The 15,216-nt window shown below is 43.6% G+C and overlaps 1 protein-coding gene across 2 annotated transcripts in view; it reads left to right on the top strand.

The window, feature by feature from the left end:
* Window positions 1-15,216, top strand: part of SUFU (SUFU negative regulator of hedgehog signaling) — an 84,756-nt gene that overhangs the window by 30,340 nt on the left and 39,200 nt on the right. For both annotated transcript variants that reach the window (XM_064716379.1, XM_064716378.1), the window contains exons 4-5: window positions 11,450-11,592; window positions 13,909-13,994. In XM_064716379.1, the coding sequence (XP_064572449.1) occupies window positions 11,450-11,592; window positions 13,909-13,994 (229 nt within the window). The remainder of the gene's footprint in view (window positions 1-11,449; window positions 11,593-13,908; window positions 13,995-15,216) is intronic.

Here is a 15,216-nt window from a genome sequence, read left to right as displayed (position 1 = left end):
CTGGCTGTGAACTAGCACCAGCTGGTGGCCTGTCCTTCCTCTCTTCATCAGAGTGCTGTCAGGTGTGGGTGGTAAACTGGGAGGGGGCATAGAGCAGGGACACAGCTGTGAATGCCACCACATGTGTGTGGTGTGCCTGTTCTTCCTGGCAGCACAAATGGAGTTGCATGACCTTAGATTTTGTGGGATTACATTGAATTCACTTCTCTTCCTGTTTCCAGCAGGTGTTGCCCCTTTACAATGGTGGAGGCACCCCAGTGCCAGACTCAGCCCTGCCTTTTGCCTTGGAGCATTGTCACTTCATCAGCCACCGATGGGATAAGCTGGCCATTATTTTTGCTTATTTGTTATGGTTTTAGCGAGTAGCATCTTTCTGGCCTTTGTGACTTGCTAGGCAACACTAGAGAATCTCTTCTCCATACATTTAATTCAGCTGCAGTATAGAAAAGCCCCTGCAGCCCTTTGGCCAGGTTTGAGAAGTGCAGGATGATTTCCCAGGAACATGAGAGGAAGGGATCAGCACCACTGCTGAGTGACTTTGCCTTTTGCTTCATTAGCATGGGTGCTGTGAAGCAGGGCTGGGCATGAGGCTTCTCCCAGTCAGAAGTGCAGGAGTAGGAAAGCATGACTGGAATCCCAGGAGTTTCCAAGGATACCTGCACTCTCATTTTACTTGGAGAATGAAAAGTCTATGTCTTATATTGTCATTAAGCTAGTTATATAATATAAATTAAAGTATTATCTTCCCTACCTCTCTAATCTCCCACAGTTTGGGCTTTTTTCCTCTCCTGCAGTTTGTCTGGATTCATGGTTATTTCCTGTGTCTTGCTGTGGAAGCCACTGTTGTCTCTCCAACTTTTAGTTCTTGGCTGGGAACAGGTCTCTGACCTTTTCCAGCCCCAAAGGATAGGTTCACACTAAGGCACGGAGAGACTTTGCCAGGAGCAAAGGCACAGAAAGCCTTTGTTGCTTATAAAAGACTTTGTTGAAATAGAAGGAAAGCTGTCTTCCCCTAGACTGCTTTACTGATTACATAGTATTTCCAGGCAGTAAGTGAGGGATCTCAGTGCTGCCTGAAAGAGAAGGCTTGTTTGTAGCTGCTACTGCAATTTAGATAAAGTAGGTTTAGGCCCAGTTTGAGTTGGCGAGATTTCAACTGATGCTGTCCCTTTTAATTCTGTCAGCTCATGTCCTGTTTCTGCCTGGGAACTGAACTTGGCTTGTTGTTTTTCAGCTGTTCAGTGCAGTTCATTCAGTTACTTTATTTAAAAAAAAAAGGAAAAGGAAAGCGGGTGGGAATTTGTCTTCTTTCTGTGTTTTACATCAGTCCATCTGCCCTGGTGCTGCTCTCAAAGGGTCGGGGATGGACAAGAGCACCAAGGCTTGTAACTTTGATACATGGTTATACTTAGAAATGCACAAGTTATTTTAGCTTTCATATTGCAGGTGGGCTGCTATTGGGAGAGGGAGGGAGGGAAGAAGCTGGCACAGAGACCTGCAGGAAGCTGTGTGACACATCTCTGTGCAGGGCTGCTGCAGCAGCCCAAGTGGCAGAGGGACAGCCAGCAGGCCCCACGCCCAGGGACGCCTGGATGCTGGCCCCGAGCAGGTGTTTATCCACAGCGGCTGCAGTTCAAGATCAGGACTGATCTGGCTGTTTTCTGCCCAAAGTGGAGGGCAGCCAAGCTCTCTGCAGGAAGCCTTTTTTTCCATCCTACCCAGAGCCTCCCCACTGTAGGGGAGTGAGGAGGAGCCCACATGTTGAGACCAGCAAGCTCTGTGAGGAAGAATATCTCTTAACGCTGGAATAAAGGAAGCAGGGGAGAAGCTGCACATGGTGAGCCCTGCCTTGGATAAAAGCTCTGTCCCCTATACTGAAGGAGGAATGCAGGACAAAGGAAACAGCACAGGGAAGGCAGAAAACTCCCCCTCCTGCTGGTGTGAGGTCCTTTGGCCTCTCATATACAAGGTCTTTGTCCCACCCAGCCTTTCCTGGGAAACGGAAGCAACTGCTTTAGCAGTTAAAAGCTTCTGCACAGAACAGCATTGCCTCCTCCTATGGAGGAGCTGAAAGCAGCAACACAGAGGGATTGTTCTGCAGTTGCAAGAGCATCCTCTCTCACTGCCTGTGTGCAATTGTTTGGGATGCACAGAGGAGAGTTTGAAGGTTACACGTACTGAGTAGCCTTCTGAAAAGGACTGTGTTTTCCCTTGGCAGCTGCCAAGCCCATGTTAGATGAAACTGCAGAGCAGAGTAACTGCAGATGAACTGCAGAGCTGGAAGTTGGGTTCACTGTTACATATCCACCTTCTTACACATTCTATTGAAGATCTGTGCAGCAAGTGGTGCTCAAACTGTGCTTTCTGACTAACCCACTCTGCCTGTGAGAGTGGCAGTGTGCAGAGCTCATTACAGATCATCTTCTGACAGCCTCAGAGCCAAAGATCCTTTGCAGCAGCCCGCTCAGCCAGGAGGCAGCAAATGGGCACAGCAGGGGAAGTGTTTTGTTCTTGGTGGGAAAGAGAAACTGGGAGAGAATATTCAGAGGTTGTGGGCAGCCCAGAACCTGAGGGAAGTGGACTCTTGTGCTTTTTGATTTAACATTAGGGGCTTAAAGGAGTGTTCTCAGAACACTTGGGATGGTGTTTCAAATGGTGCTCCATAAACAGGCTGTCCATTTTGCATTTGAACCATAAATACAACCCTTGGAATGGAATAAGTGTGTTTTTCTTGCAGTGCCGTAATGGGTTGGTAGAGCTGAGTGGTAACTATTTTATGCAAGTATGTGTGAATGCAGAGTTTTTCTGTTTCCTGCCCTTTGGCCTCCTGCTTTGCCAAAGTAAAACAAAAGTTTGGCCTGTGCAAGCTTTAAATTCCTGAAAATTTAAGGGAAAATAATCAACCACTGATAAACATGACACAATGCTCTCTTGAAGACCTCTGCCCTCTTGTCCATTACAAGTCCCAGAACTAATGCCTGAGTAATTAGAACCTTTTTCTGAAAGAGTTATAATGTGATAACTTTGTGAATGTTTTCTCACAGACCATCTCCCCTTTCTTGCAGTTTCTTAAATAATTTTGCTAAAACAGATACCCTGCTGCAGTCTAAGAGTCTGTCTGTCAGATGTCTGTGCTGTGAAGGCTATTCAGAGAAGCTGCTTGTGTGTTCTTTGGGTTCTTCAAAGGCAGATCCTGCTTTTGCATTCCTTCAAGCTCCTTGAAACCTCTTCAACAGAAGTGTCTTATAGATGCATATCTAGGGGAAGATCACAAGTGACTGTACAAGCTCATAATGCTCATGGGTCTATTTAAATATCCTCCCTTCTCAGTGGCCTGCACATGTGCAGGTATTCAGGAGGTCCAACAAGGAAAAACATTTTTCCCTGCTGCAGTTCTGTTCCCTTCTGTTCCCTGAGGACATTTAAAGGTTGCCAAATCCTGTGGGCACCAGTCTGTGTTCTAGTTGTACCTTGATGGGAAACATTCAGGTAACTGTAAAACATTCTGGCTTTCCTGTGCCAGAACTCAGGATAAAGTTTGTAAATGACAGGTAAGTATCTCCTCAGACTGGTCATGTGGGACCGCATGATGTGTAAATAAACTGTATTAAATACCTGTTTTGAGCTGAGTCCTTATCTGACAGAAGATCCTGCTGTATAACATCTTTTCTGGCTCCTGGGGCTCCACCCCATCCTAAGGCTATTCACTTTTTGGAACTGTTGATGTAACTACCATCCTTTAAAGGGGTGCTGCAAAATGCATCTCCTTCAGGTGAAGGGTGCAGAAAACTGGTAGCAGTGTAACTGAGCAGGGGTGGAAGGATCTCTTGCCTGACCTGGAGCAAGCACATCACTCCTGCTCCCTTATGGTTGCTGGAACAGGAGGATGGAGACAGTAAAAGGAAGACTGGGGGAGGTGAAAACATCCCAGCCCTGCAGTACCCAAGGACAATGGGTCTGAGTGATGGGAGTAGAGGAGCAAGAGCTTGGAGCAGCAAACTTCTGTGGGACTGAGGAGGAGCAACTCACATCTGTGTTCATTTTCTTTTTCTGCCATACTCAACAATGCCTGCTAAATCCTTTCATGCTGCCATGCCTTCTTCCAGCTTCCCCTTTCTGGAGAAGGGAGCCATGCAGATAAATCTGCAGATGGGTGAGAACTGTGTTGTTGCAAAAGCAAGGTGAGAGATACAACCTGTCCTGGACAGGGCTTATACAAAGGGGACACCAAACACGATCATTGTGCCAGCTCCTGCTGTTTGTAAGAGCTGCAGAAGCCTGAGGGGAACAGAGTGGAGGAGCTGAATGCAGTTGTGGGGAGGAGAGAAAGTGTGGGAGGAGGTGGCTGGAGGAGCAGGCTGTACAGAGTCAGGGAGAGGACAGGGGGCCCCCCACTTGCAGAGAGTGGGAGTGTGCCCTGGGCACTGGAGTCACTTGCTGGGAGCCTGCTGAGAAATTCCCAGAGTTTGCAGTCATGGAAATTGTGTACACATGTAGCATGGGGCAGGAAGAAGGAGTGAGCCAGATATGCAGATCTGTAAGGGATGGAAAGAAATGTCGTGGAAAACAGAGGGGGTAGAAGAGGCTCAGAACCAAATTGGTTATTGTACAATAGCATTTAAATTATTTTTTTTTCTATATTGCTGCACTCTGCAGTGTGGCAGAAGGCATCTGGGTGCCTGGGGTCTACTTTGTGATAAGAAAAGCAGTATTTGTAACTCCATCAGTGGAAGCTGCAGTACAGTGAGAACACATTTTCCATCATCCCACTGCCAATAGTAGTGGTGCCTCTAAGCACAACACAGATAAGTGAAGAATCACCTTGCCCTGCTGGTAATGTACCCTGGGAAGTTGTGGGAGGCTCTTCATTGGGTTTTCAGTTCAAAGAATTAAATGATCAAATAAGTTTGTGTTTGCATAAATTGATTGGGCTCTTTTGTGTGGGCTGTTTATTTTCCAGACTTAACACCCTGAAGCTGTGCAGTAATCATTTTTGTATTTTCAACCTGCAGAGTAATTTTTAGAAAATAAACTGCATCACGCTTCTCTGCTTTCTGAAACTGTCTTCAAACCTCAGAGGTCAAGCAGTCCTTACAGTACTAGTAATCTGGTTTTTTCCCTGCTATTTTATTTAAGGAACCTTTTATCTAGGCCCTTTGTTTCTAAAAGCCCAATTTGAATCCCTGCAGTGGAGCTATTGTTTAATTGTATTCCTGGGATTTAGTTCTTCCTAAGGGATCTTCTCTTATGCTGCATGTCTGCAGGAGGCAGCAGCACTGAGTGAATTTGCACCTCTTTGGAGTGCCAGGGCTGGGGCAGCTCCTGTTCCCAAGGCAGGAGACAAGGGGCAGCAAAACTGAACTGAAAAAGAAAAACAGGGAGGAAAAGCATTTTTTAAACATAGTGCAAATATATCACAGCTTGGATTCTGCTAATTCTTTGTATATTCTTAAAACATGTTCATCTTGACTTGAAAACAAAATTATAAACTAACTGGCAGTGGGCCCCACAGATTATATCCCAATTGTTTTTTCCCTTTACCAATCCATGTGTGCAGTTCTTTGTAGCTTAGGAAACTAATCTTGAGACTGAATTTAGCATTAATTCTCCAGTTTAATGTGGCTGGCAAATGAGTCTAAATAAAGTCCTTTTTTTTAATACTCTGTTTTTAAAAATTTTTCATCCATATAATGAGTTGCAACAACAGTATTACTTTGAGATACTTAGGCACAAATTTCATCTTTAGCTTTTGTATTGATTTATTATAGCTAAAATCTTTGTATGTATGCTTATATTTATTATTGAGCTAGTTAGAAATATATTAACTAGGTCTAGTGAAAAATATAGCTATTACATTTCAGCATTGGACTCTGTGTTTGCCCTTAGTTTCTCTCAATTAATTCTAGCTGTTTGGTCTGCAAAATGGTACTGAAAAACAGCATCAAATCTTACTTGTGACAGATTGCCAGATTACTTTTTTTTTAACAAAGCCAGACTGAATATTAAAAATGTATTGGAGAAAATGCATTTATATAATAAATTATACAGACCATACATGGGGTAATGGCAATGCAATAAATTACGTTGTTTCTGTAAGTATTGGATAAGCTGCATTCAATTTAAATGTCTGGCTGCATCACTGCCATGCTGGTCAGGAATTCACTGGGGGCCTTTTTAACATTCCTGCACCCATAAGTCATGGAGTTAAAATCCTTCTTTGCCCTCAAATACACAATTTCTCTGAGTTATGCAGGCTGACATCTGTGACTCACTGCCTGCAGTTTAGCTGAGATCTCTGAGTCAGGTTTGCAGCCAGTTTTCACACTGCTGAGCACTGTGGATAATGTAGGTCTGGCTTTGTGAGGGATGTGGTCATCTTGTTTGTGTGCCAACATCCCCCGTGCCACACACTGATGCAAATTTACTGGGGTGGTTTTTTTGTTGGATTTTTCTTTTATTTTTAGACCAAGATAGCAGAGAATTGCCAAGCATTGTGTAAGCATAGCTACAACATCACTGCTCCGAGGGCATGGTCCAGGTAGCCCTGCTTTTGCAGGGGACAAGCAGGACTGCTTCTTTCAACAATGTCCCCAAATACAGTGACCATGTACTGATGGCCTGGCTTTCCCCAGAAACAGAAGAAACAGAAACATGCTCTTGAAGGATATAAGTAGCTGTTTTGCCAACACCAAGCAAATGTAGTTAGTGTACTTAGGGCTTCTCCCACTCTGTGCTGTGTCAGCTTCTAACTTGTAACACACTGTCCAGGTGGATTTATCTGGTTACTTACTCAGCCCCCTCTGTTGCTGATTTTAGCTGGCATTTGGAAGGAGGAGGTGTCTTAGAGGAGATACAGAGGAATGATCAGGCTGCAAATCTGTTCTTCTAATTTTAAAATTTATCTCAAGAATTATGTGGCGGGACCATGTCAGAAGGGACAAGTTTCTGGCCTCTGGATTAACCAGGGTAGAGCAATTTGAACTGTCTTGGAGCCAGACAGGCTGGGGACAGGAGTCTGCATGGACTGGAGAAAGGCTTAAAGTTGCCTTGCTGTCTTCTTGCTGGTGGAACAGCATCAGCTCTTTGTTTTCCTCCCTGAGTTGCCAATGCACATGCAAGAGAAGATACTGCACTCCCAGATGCCCAAAGACTGTTTGCCTTCTGCTCTGGGTGCAGGGTAGCCAGCTCACTGGAGATGTTCCCTGACTCACTTTCAGCCTGGAGCTGCCTTTAGGATGGAGTTCTCTCTCAGCTCCTGGTACTTCCCTAAGTTTGCTGTCCTTTTCCATTTACTCCCTGCGGTGATTAAGGCAGTAAGGACTTGTAGCAGGATCCCATATATGGAAAGCTGACAGGTTTTAAAAAGGAATTGAAAATACAGTGGGAAGTAATCTGTGTTTCTCTCTAGAGCTAGGTAACACCACTTGAGCATAGATTGCATGCATTATAATGTTTATGAAACATCCTGAGGCCAAGAATATGACTTGGTTTTATTTCTTTAGGCATGAGCTATATTTAGTCAAATTAAAGGAGGGAGGAGGAATTCACTCCAAGAAAATACATGAGCAAAGTTAGACAAAGAAAATTTACTAGTCTACAGTGGAATGATTCCCTCTGAGTTATTTCCCCAGTTCTCATTACAGAGCAGTTGGATAGTAAACTTAGGAGAGATTGTGCTGCTGAATTATGACTGTTGCTGCATGAAGGAACCTCACCTGCTTTATGTGAGCTGTAAAAGAAAATTGATAATGGCATTTTAAAGGCTTCAAAATATGGGTGGCTTAACAGAGTGGTCTGGTGTAACTGCTGCTTTTGCATAATAGAATAGTATAAGAGCTGGTCTATGGCAGATTTAGAGACTTTTCATTTTTGTAGAGCTATAGAGAGACTTCAGACTTGCTATTATAAATTATGAACTAAAATAGTAAGTTTGAATTGAAATGTTTTAATAATTTCCTTGTTGAGTTCTTATGAAATCAATACCTCCCTATAAAGCAGTTGGATTTCATGGAATCAGCAATCCTCACCAGAAAGAAAGTCAGTGTTTTTTGTTAGTTAGTGCCCCTTCCAAGCAGGAAGGGTGCAAGAGTCCCAGAGGGTTCCATGAGCAAGCCTGTGTATTTACAACACATCCCCTGCTCCCATGGTAACTGCTGAAGGATATGAATTTATCCTGGGGCACATTGGGTACCTTAGCTCATCCTGGCATGGAGGGAACATGAAGCCACCTCAGATTTACCACGAGGCAGAAGTATTCAGCAGCAGTCAGCTTGTGTGCAGTAAATCAGAGCCTTAATTTACACCTGAGGATTTGCTGATTTATCCATAGGCTAAAATAATTCAGATTTAACTTTTGAACATATTTTCTTTTAGTTCCTTTGCTTTTAATTTCTCCTGTTGATGGCTAGATAATTTCTGTGCTTTGCCAGCTGTTATATGGATTTGACAATTACCTGGTCATGTCCTGGAACTTTTTCTGATGACTTGTTGGTTTTGCTGTGGTCACCTAAGGAGATGAGGCTTACCCGTTGTGATGTTCTTATCCCGGACTCTTTTGGAAACATGAATGTGAAAGGTAGGAAGGGAGGATACCAGATACTCTCCATGTTTCCAGCATGAGGCAATAGAAATTATTATCTAGCCCTTTATTTCATTAATTTCTTAGTTTTTGTGGTTACAAGTTATGTAATCCAGGCTGTTCTCAGTGCTGCAGTGGTCTCTGTAAAAGAGCTGATCTTACATCCCCCATGGGTGACAATGCAGCAAGTGGAAAGCTGGGTTTCGGGGTGTAATACCAAATTTCTTGAACTCCCACAGGTTTTTATTTGGCTTCATGTTATTTGCAGAATTTTTTTGGTGTGATTTAATTGAGTAGTCAGTGTGAATTTTGTGGTGTTCGTGTGTATGCAAGGGAAAGGGAGATTTTCTAAGTGTTCAGTGTTCACATGGCCATAAACAGGTGGGTTTCCAGCAGAGACATTTGCATTTGAAAACCTGCTCTAACCGGGCTGGGCTTTCCCAGGAGAAGCAGCACCAACAGTGAAACGCAGCGATCGATCAGCATAGAATTGTGTGAGCATTTGATGGGCAAAATGTTGTGGTATAAAGACAGGGCCCAAGAATAAGCTCTTTGTGGCTTTGTTTCATTCCTGAAAACTGTGACTGAGAGGCTTTTATCATTTTAAAAAAATTAATCAACCACATTTTGTCTAACTTGGAAAATATCACAAGATATCCCTTGCAACAGTCTAAGTGCTGTTTCTTTAACCAGATTTTGATACTAAAAAATATATCATTTTTCATTTGTCTGCTTGTATTTCCTCAACTCTAAAAGTAAAGTAATATTTGAACCAGTCCTTTCAGTCCCAGAGCTGGAAGCGTGTAATTTAGTGTACATAACGATAAACCCTTTGAAGCAGCTTGCATTCACTATGTTTTCTTTCTTTCCTAATTTTAACTAAGGAAAACATTCCCTTACTTATCACAGCACTTCTGTTACATGCCTCATTTTTCAGGCTAACTACCTTAAGTTCCTTATGGTAGTTAGAGTTTATTTTAATTTGCAATCAAATGAGCTGTCCAGGAAATTCATCTGAAAAAACATATATAAAGATGTTCAAACCCACAGCAATGGGGACACCCAGTGGAGACACACTGAGTTGCCCAAAATTACAGCCAGGAGCAGGCCAGCAGCTCCTCATCAGGGAGAGGACTGCAAATATTTTTAAAAAGAACAGTTCTGAGGGAGCTCTCATGAGTTTACCTGCCTGCTGCTGAGGGCTCCGTTGAAGCATCCTGCCTTTGCTGCCCTTGCACAAACCCGTGCTTGTCATGGCAATGAAAAATGTCTGTTGGAGAAAAAAAAAATCTGAAAGGATTTTTTTACTAAAAATTGTCATTAAAGGAATTATTAATAATAAATTTGGTCCTGATGCACAATTATTGCAATGGGGTGTACAAGCACCCAGTTCCTTGGTGGTGCTGTTTAATGTGACAGGGAATGAGTTGCAATTCCTGGCAATTCAAAAAGTTTTTCTCTTGCTGTTGCAGACACTGCCATGTTCTTTTATTAGCCCTGTTTAAGGGGTGTCCTGTTGCAATGTGTTTGGAAGGTGATGTGGGAAGGTTAGGTGAAGATCCAGGACCATGGGGAGGGCACCCCTCTGAATTATATGCTGCTCCTGTAGCATGGGAGATGCTCCAGTCTCGACAGACAGCAACTCAGATAACCACTGTTTTCCAGTCTGCACTGCAATTCCTAGTCCTCTTCCAGTGGGCAAGGCCTCCTTTCCTGCTGGGTTCTGAGTGTGGCCTTGGGAGAGACCACAGCAAGGACAGCATCCCAGACTGCCTTCATGGATGAGCTTGGTCAAGGAGAGGGGCACTGGGCCTGCCACTCCCTTAGGAAGCAGGCAGGCAGTACTCACTTCATCCCTGGAGAACTACACCTATCTCAGAGGGCAGAATGTGGATTCCAGGTTGTTTGTTTGTGTGTACAATAAAGCTCTGCTTGGACAAGCACAAGATCCAAGATAAAAGCAGTCAGCTAGGCAGCATTACCACACATGCTCCAGGAGCTGCATGCAGATGGAGTGTGCTTTAATTGCTGTGAATGTGGTCATGGCTGGTTGTTTTACTTCTAGTTCACTCAGAAAGCAAGCATTAGCCTTTCCTGTGGTGGGGCTGCATCAGACAGATGGGTTCTGGTGTGCCTTCTGGCATGCACTAGCTGTGGAACATGGGATTATCTGGGGTTTTGTCTTTCTAAGTAGGAGGGGAGGAAAAGAAAGGAATGCTTGCCTTGTTTTGATGCAGTCTGTTCTGACATAGAATGAAATTTATAGCCTATTGGTTTTCTCATTGTTTGGGAAAGACGAAACATATTAATTCTAATTCTGCACCAGAGCCGCCCAGACAACGGAGAGAGAGAGTGATTTTGACTTACACTATCACAAGATGGGCACCAGAATTTTTATGAAATATAGCAGGGTAGTATTTGTGTTTAATTGACGTTTGAGAATATTTTCTCTGTGGCAAATTAAGAGTGTGAATTGCTGTGGCAATGGGCATCCACTATGGCCTGCTGACCTTCTGTGCCTTCTCAAAAAAGGAGACTAGTAGTAAATGAGAGACAGGCTAATTTTATTTGCTAGTATTTCCTGTTGGACTTAATATCAAAATAGGATGGTGGTTTTGTCCACAGGACTCAAGAGTGGGCAATTTTGAAATCAGTGTTGAACTCAGATCACTCATAGAGACTCCATTTCTGTTTCGGGTGGTTCAGAGGCTCAGCAGAGCTGGCCAGGGGCAGTCACTGTGAACAGTCACCAATGACTGTCCCAGCCCAGGCTGGAGGCCCCTGCCTGGCAGCAGTCAGGAGCAGCTGCCAACAGAAGGAATGTTCTAGCAGACTTCACAGACTAAATATTTCTTGTTTCTTTCCTTGCAGAAAACACCTTTTGCAGCGGTGACCACGTGTCGTGGCACAGCCCTTTGGACAACAGTGAGTCTCGAATCCAGCACATGTTGCTGACAGAAGACCCCCAGATGCAGCCGGTGCAGACTCCTTTTGGGGTGGTCACCTTCCTGCAGGTATGGCCCAGCCACCGTGGCTCCCACTGCCACCTCCTGGGCGTGCAGTGCAGCTAACATTGCTTTGAGCTGTAGAACTCAGATATTTATTATCCTGTCTTCAGTTTCAAATATGAGCATTGAAAAAAAATGTTGAGAGAAACAGTTTTAAAAGCTAATGTAAAGATAAATTAAAATTAATTCTATAGTAATATTAATAAGTGGTCCACTGGTTTGAATGCCGGGAAGAGAAGAGTTTGGAGCAGGACTTGGAGCTGTTTTAGCAGTACTTAAATGGCAGAAATGTAGCTTGCAGTACTGACACAAAGATTCTTTAGAGGCTGAGTTTTCCTGTATTGATCTACTGTTTAAGAAAGGTTCAGGTTTGCTTTGCAAAAGAAACACTAAAAAAATCCCTTGTGATTTACCTCTGCTGTTCAGCATGGAGAGCTTCTGTGGCCAAACAGGTTTGCTTGCTTTCCCAAAGTCCTTCTCAGTGATGCTTCTTAGATAGGAGCTGCTTTGGATATTTTTAAATTGCATATTGGGTTAATAGCCTTAGTGGAAGAGTGGCATAGTTTATGCCAGCTGCTGATTTCTTCATGCTTTGTGGAAAAGCTTCCATCCTGTGGGAAAATGCAAGTGTCTGTATTTTACAATTTAAGCTTGTAGTTGCTCCCATTTGTCTTTGGCTGTAGTTGCAACATGTAAAAGGAAGTTCTGTTACCACAAACCTGCACAAGACAAGTGCTCTGCAAGGCTTTTCTGAGGTGCCCAAATGTCTGTGTTTTATCAACAAAAACAAGGTGGGTGTGAGATTAATTAGTGCAAGGTGAGTTGTGGGACCTGGAAGGAGAGACAGAGAGCCAAGCTAAGCAGGATAATCCCTGGCTGACTCTCCAGTTAGTACTATGTTAGTCCTCATCTCTTCTTTAGTGCCCAGCTGTCTTGAATCAAAGAACAGTCAGCTTGCTGCATCCTGAGGCCCTTGGCCTCTAATCTTCCACAACACATACAGTTGACTTGGTTTTCCCCTTTGTTTGATGCTTGTTGTTATGAATTTATTTTGACCCATGAGGATAAATGATTACAAAAAGCAAAGAATGAACACAAAATAATTTCCTGTTTAGAGTCTTGTTTGTATGTAATTAGTGAGTGAAGGCCCAGGGAGGGGTGTCCTGAGGCAGGGGTGATTCAGGCTGGTGATGGAGGAAGCCTGGGAGATGGGTGGGGATGAAGTGCACCTCCAAGGGCTGGGTCCTGACAAAGTGAACTGTGCAAGGGGCAGGAGAGGTGGGTTGTGCAGAGCTGGTGCATGCTGACATGAGGGTTTTCCATGTAGATCTCTATCAGTGCAGTTTTATGCCTACAGCAGAAGGCACATCCTTCACTCTGCTTGCTGCTCTTCAGAGCTTAGTTTCCAGTTTTCCTCTTTCCTGATAAAACATCAGTTGAACAGATTTTGACAAAAAATTCAGTGTTGTTGGAAAAGACTTAAGAACATTGAGGAAGAAAATAGAAGGCTGTGGCAAAAATATTTTTCATCTCAGGGTGAAACATTGTGCTCAAAGGCACAAACCAGTGGTTGATACAGCAGGAAGAAACTGCCTTCTGCTATCAGCTGAAGGGTGTTTCACCCCTTCATTTGAAGCAGCTGATCTCAGCTGCTGTTAGAGAGACATCTGGTATTGCTCAGTGTGGCAGCTCCTATCCTGAAAAGCAAACACATCCTGCATTACACAGGAAGGCAGAAGTGTGCAGTTGCCTGCAGTGACAAGTGGATTATGTGGTGTGTAAGCAGCTTTACTTTATGGTGCTGGGTAAGATGTAACCAGTCAGCAAACTGAGTTGGTCAAGGATTTTATGAGCACCAAAGCAATCCCATGTGGCAGCAATTCCCTTGCCTGGCTGAGATTGCTTGTGCAGTATTGCATTTGCCCCTGGCAGTCGGATGACAGAGCAGTGTTTGTATGTGCTCAGCCCCTAACCTGTCTTGCTCTGTCCTGTCTGTGTGGACTTGATTGAAAAGTCAAGCAGACTAGTGTATAAACCCTGATTTGTCACCAGACCCTCTTCATTGTTAAATTCACACACTCTTTACAAGATTAAATGTTACATGACCAGGGCGCTTCACATGGTAAGTGTAGAGAGAGAACAAGGTCTTGTGGGATCCCACTGTTGTCTCGGGCTCCATTTGTCCCAGCATATCTGGTTAGATTAAAGAAATGGTGCTCCTCTGTATGTGCATTGTTTGATCCAGTACCACGTGGCACATTTTCTCCACAGTTCTTTCATGGTTCCCACCTTGTTTAGTATGTCTGTTGTTGTTTATTACAGATTGTTGGGGTCTGCACTGAGGAACTGCATGCAGCTCAGCAGTGGAATGGTCAAGGGATTCTGGAACTGCTTCGGACTGTCCCGGTGTAAGTGGTCACATAGCCCATACAGGGGAGCATTTCTATAGAGAACAGTTCAGTTGTATATTTTTATTAACAATCTTTAACTTGCTGATGGAACTTATTTAATCTGTGCTGTAGCAAGAGATGGGAATTCCCTGCAAATCTGTTCTCACGCACAGACACTTAGATGGCAAATTAATGCATGTGGAAGTCCACATGTTCAGGGTGAAAGAGAATGAGGTCTTGAAAGCTTAATTTCCTTCCTCTTATGCCTGCAGGGTTTTCTCATTGGTTCTTCCTGGGATAACTGTTACTGGTGACCTTGCTGTTTAGTTCAAAGAAAGGAAGGAGAGGGTCTGGCTTACAAAACTGTCTGGAAGTACTGTCTAAAAGTGAGAAAGTCACTCTCAAACTTGGCCCACTCTTGGTGGGCCAGTTTGCAGCAGGAGCATTCATGAAAGTGAAGTTAATTGTTTTGCCATGGGAGAAATAACAAAGATGATATTGGGTTAAGGAAGAGATGGGTTTTAAATGGTAAATGATATGTTGATGCTTTGTTTGCTGCCAGGGTGCAGCTAAATCTTTTTGGCTTGCAGGTGTTTTGCTTAAACATTTTTAAATTCAGCGGAAGTTATTGCCATGTGATTGTAACTCAAAAAGCCTTACTTTTTAAAGCAAAATAGTTCTGAATATTTGTTTCTGGGCACAATAGTACACTCTCCAGTGTCACAATAGCCTTGAATTGATTGATTATTTGGAGGAGCTGGACTTTTTCAACTTGAACTTTTCCCTTTTAGGCACAAGTGCAGATAATTCATGCAAATGCCCTAGAGTAGAGTGAATTTGTTCAGCTGTAAGCTTTGTTTCTGGGTCCCTGAGACAATAAACACTGCCTGCAGCTCCCTTACCTCCTCTAAGTCAATACAGATACAGCACCTCTCTCCTCAGTCTATTCTCATGTTGGTTTTTTGCTTTTGTACTGTGGTATAAGCACCTTTCCAAGGTAAAAAATGAGACCCAAATGTTCATTGTTTGAAGGCAAAGCTGCAAGCTACTAAGCCATTGATGTGGAATTGGGGTAAAAGTCTCTTGCACCCCAGTAAGGAACTGTGGCAGGTCACACCCCTGAAGTTAATAATTCACAGCTTCCAAAGTGATGTGAAAAAACAAGTGGCTATCCATGCATCTGAAAACCTGTAAAATATTAACTTTTTTTGCTCCCACTCTTAAATGTTTTAGGAGACTA

Source organism: Zonotrichia leucophrys, chromosome 6 (genome assembly GCF_028769735.1).
Source record: "Zonotrichia leucophrys gambelii isolate GWCS_2022_RI chromosome 6, RI_Zleu_2.0, whole genome shotgun sequence".
NCBI lineage: Eukaryota > Metazoa > Chordata > Aves > Passeriformes > Passerellidae > Zonotrichia > Zonotrichia leucophrys.
This window is presented reverse-complemented; position numbering and strand designations above follow the sequence as displayed.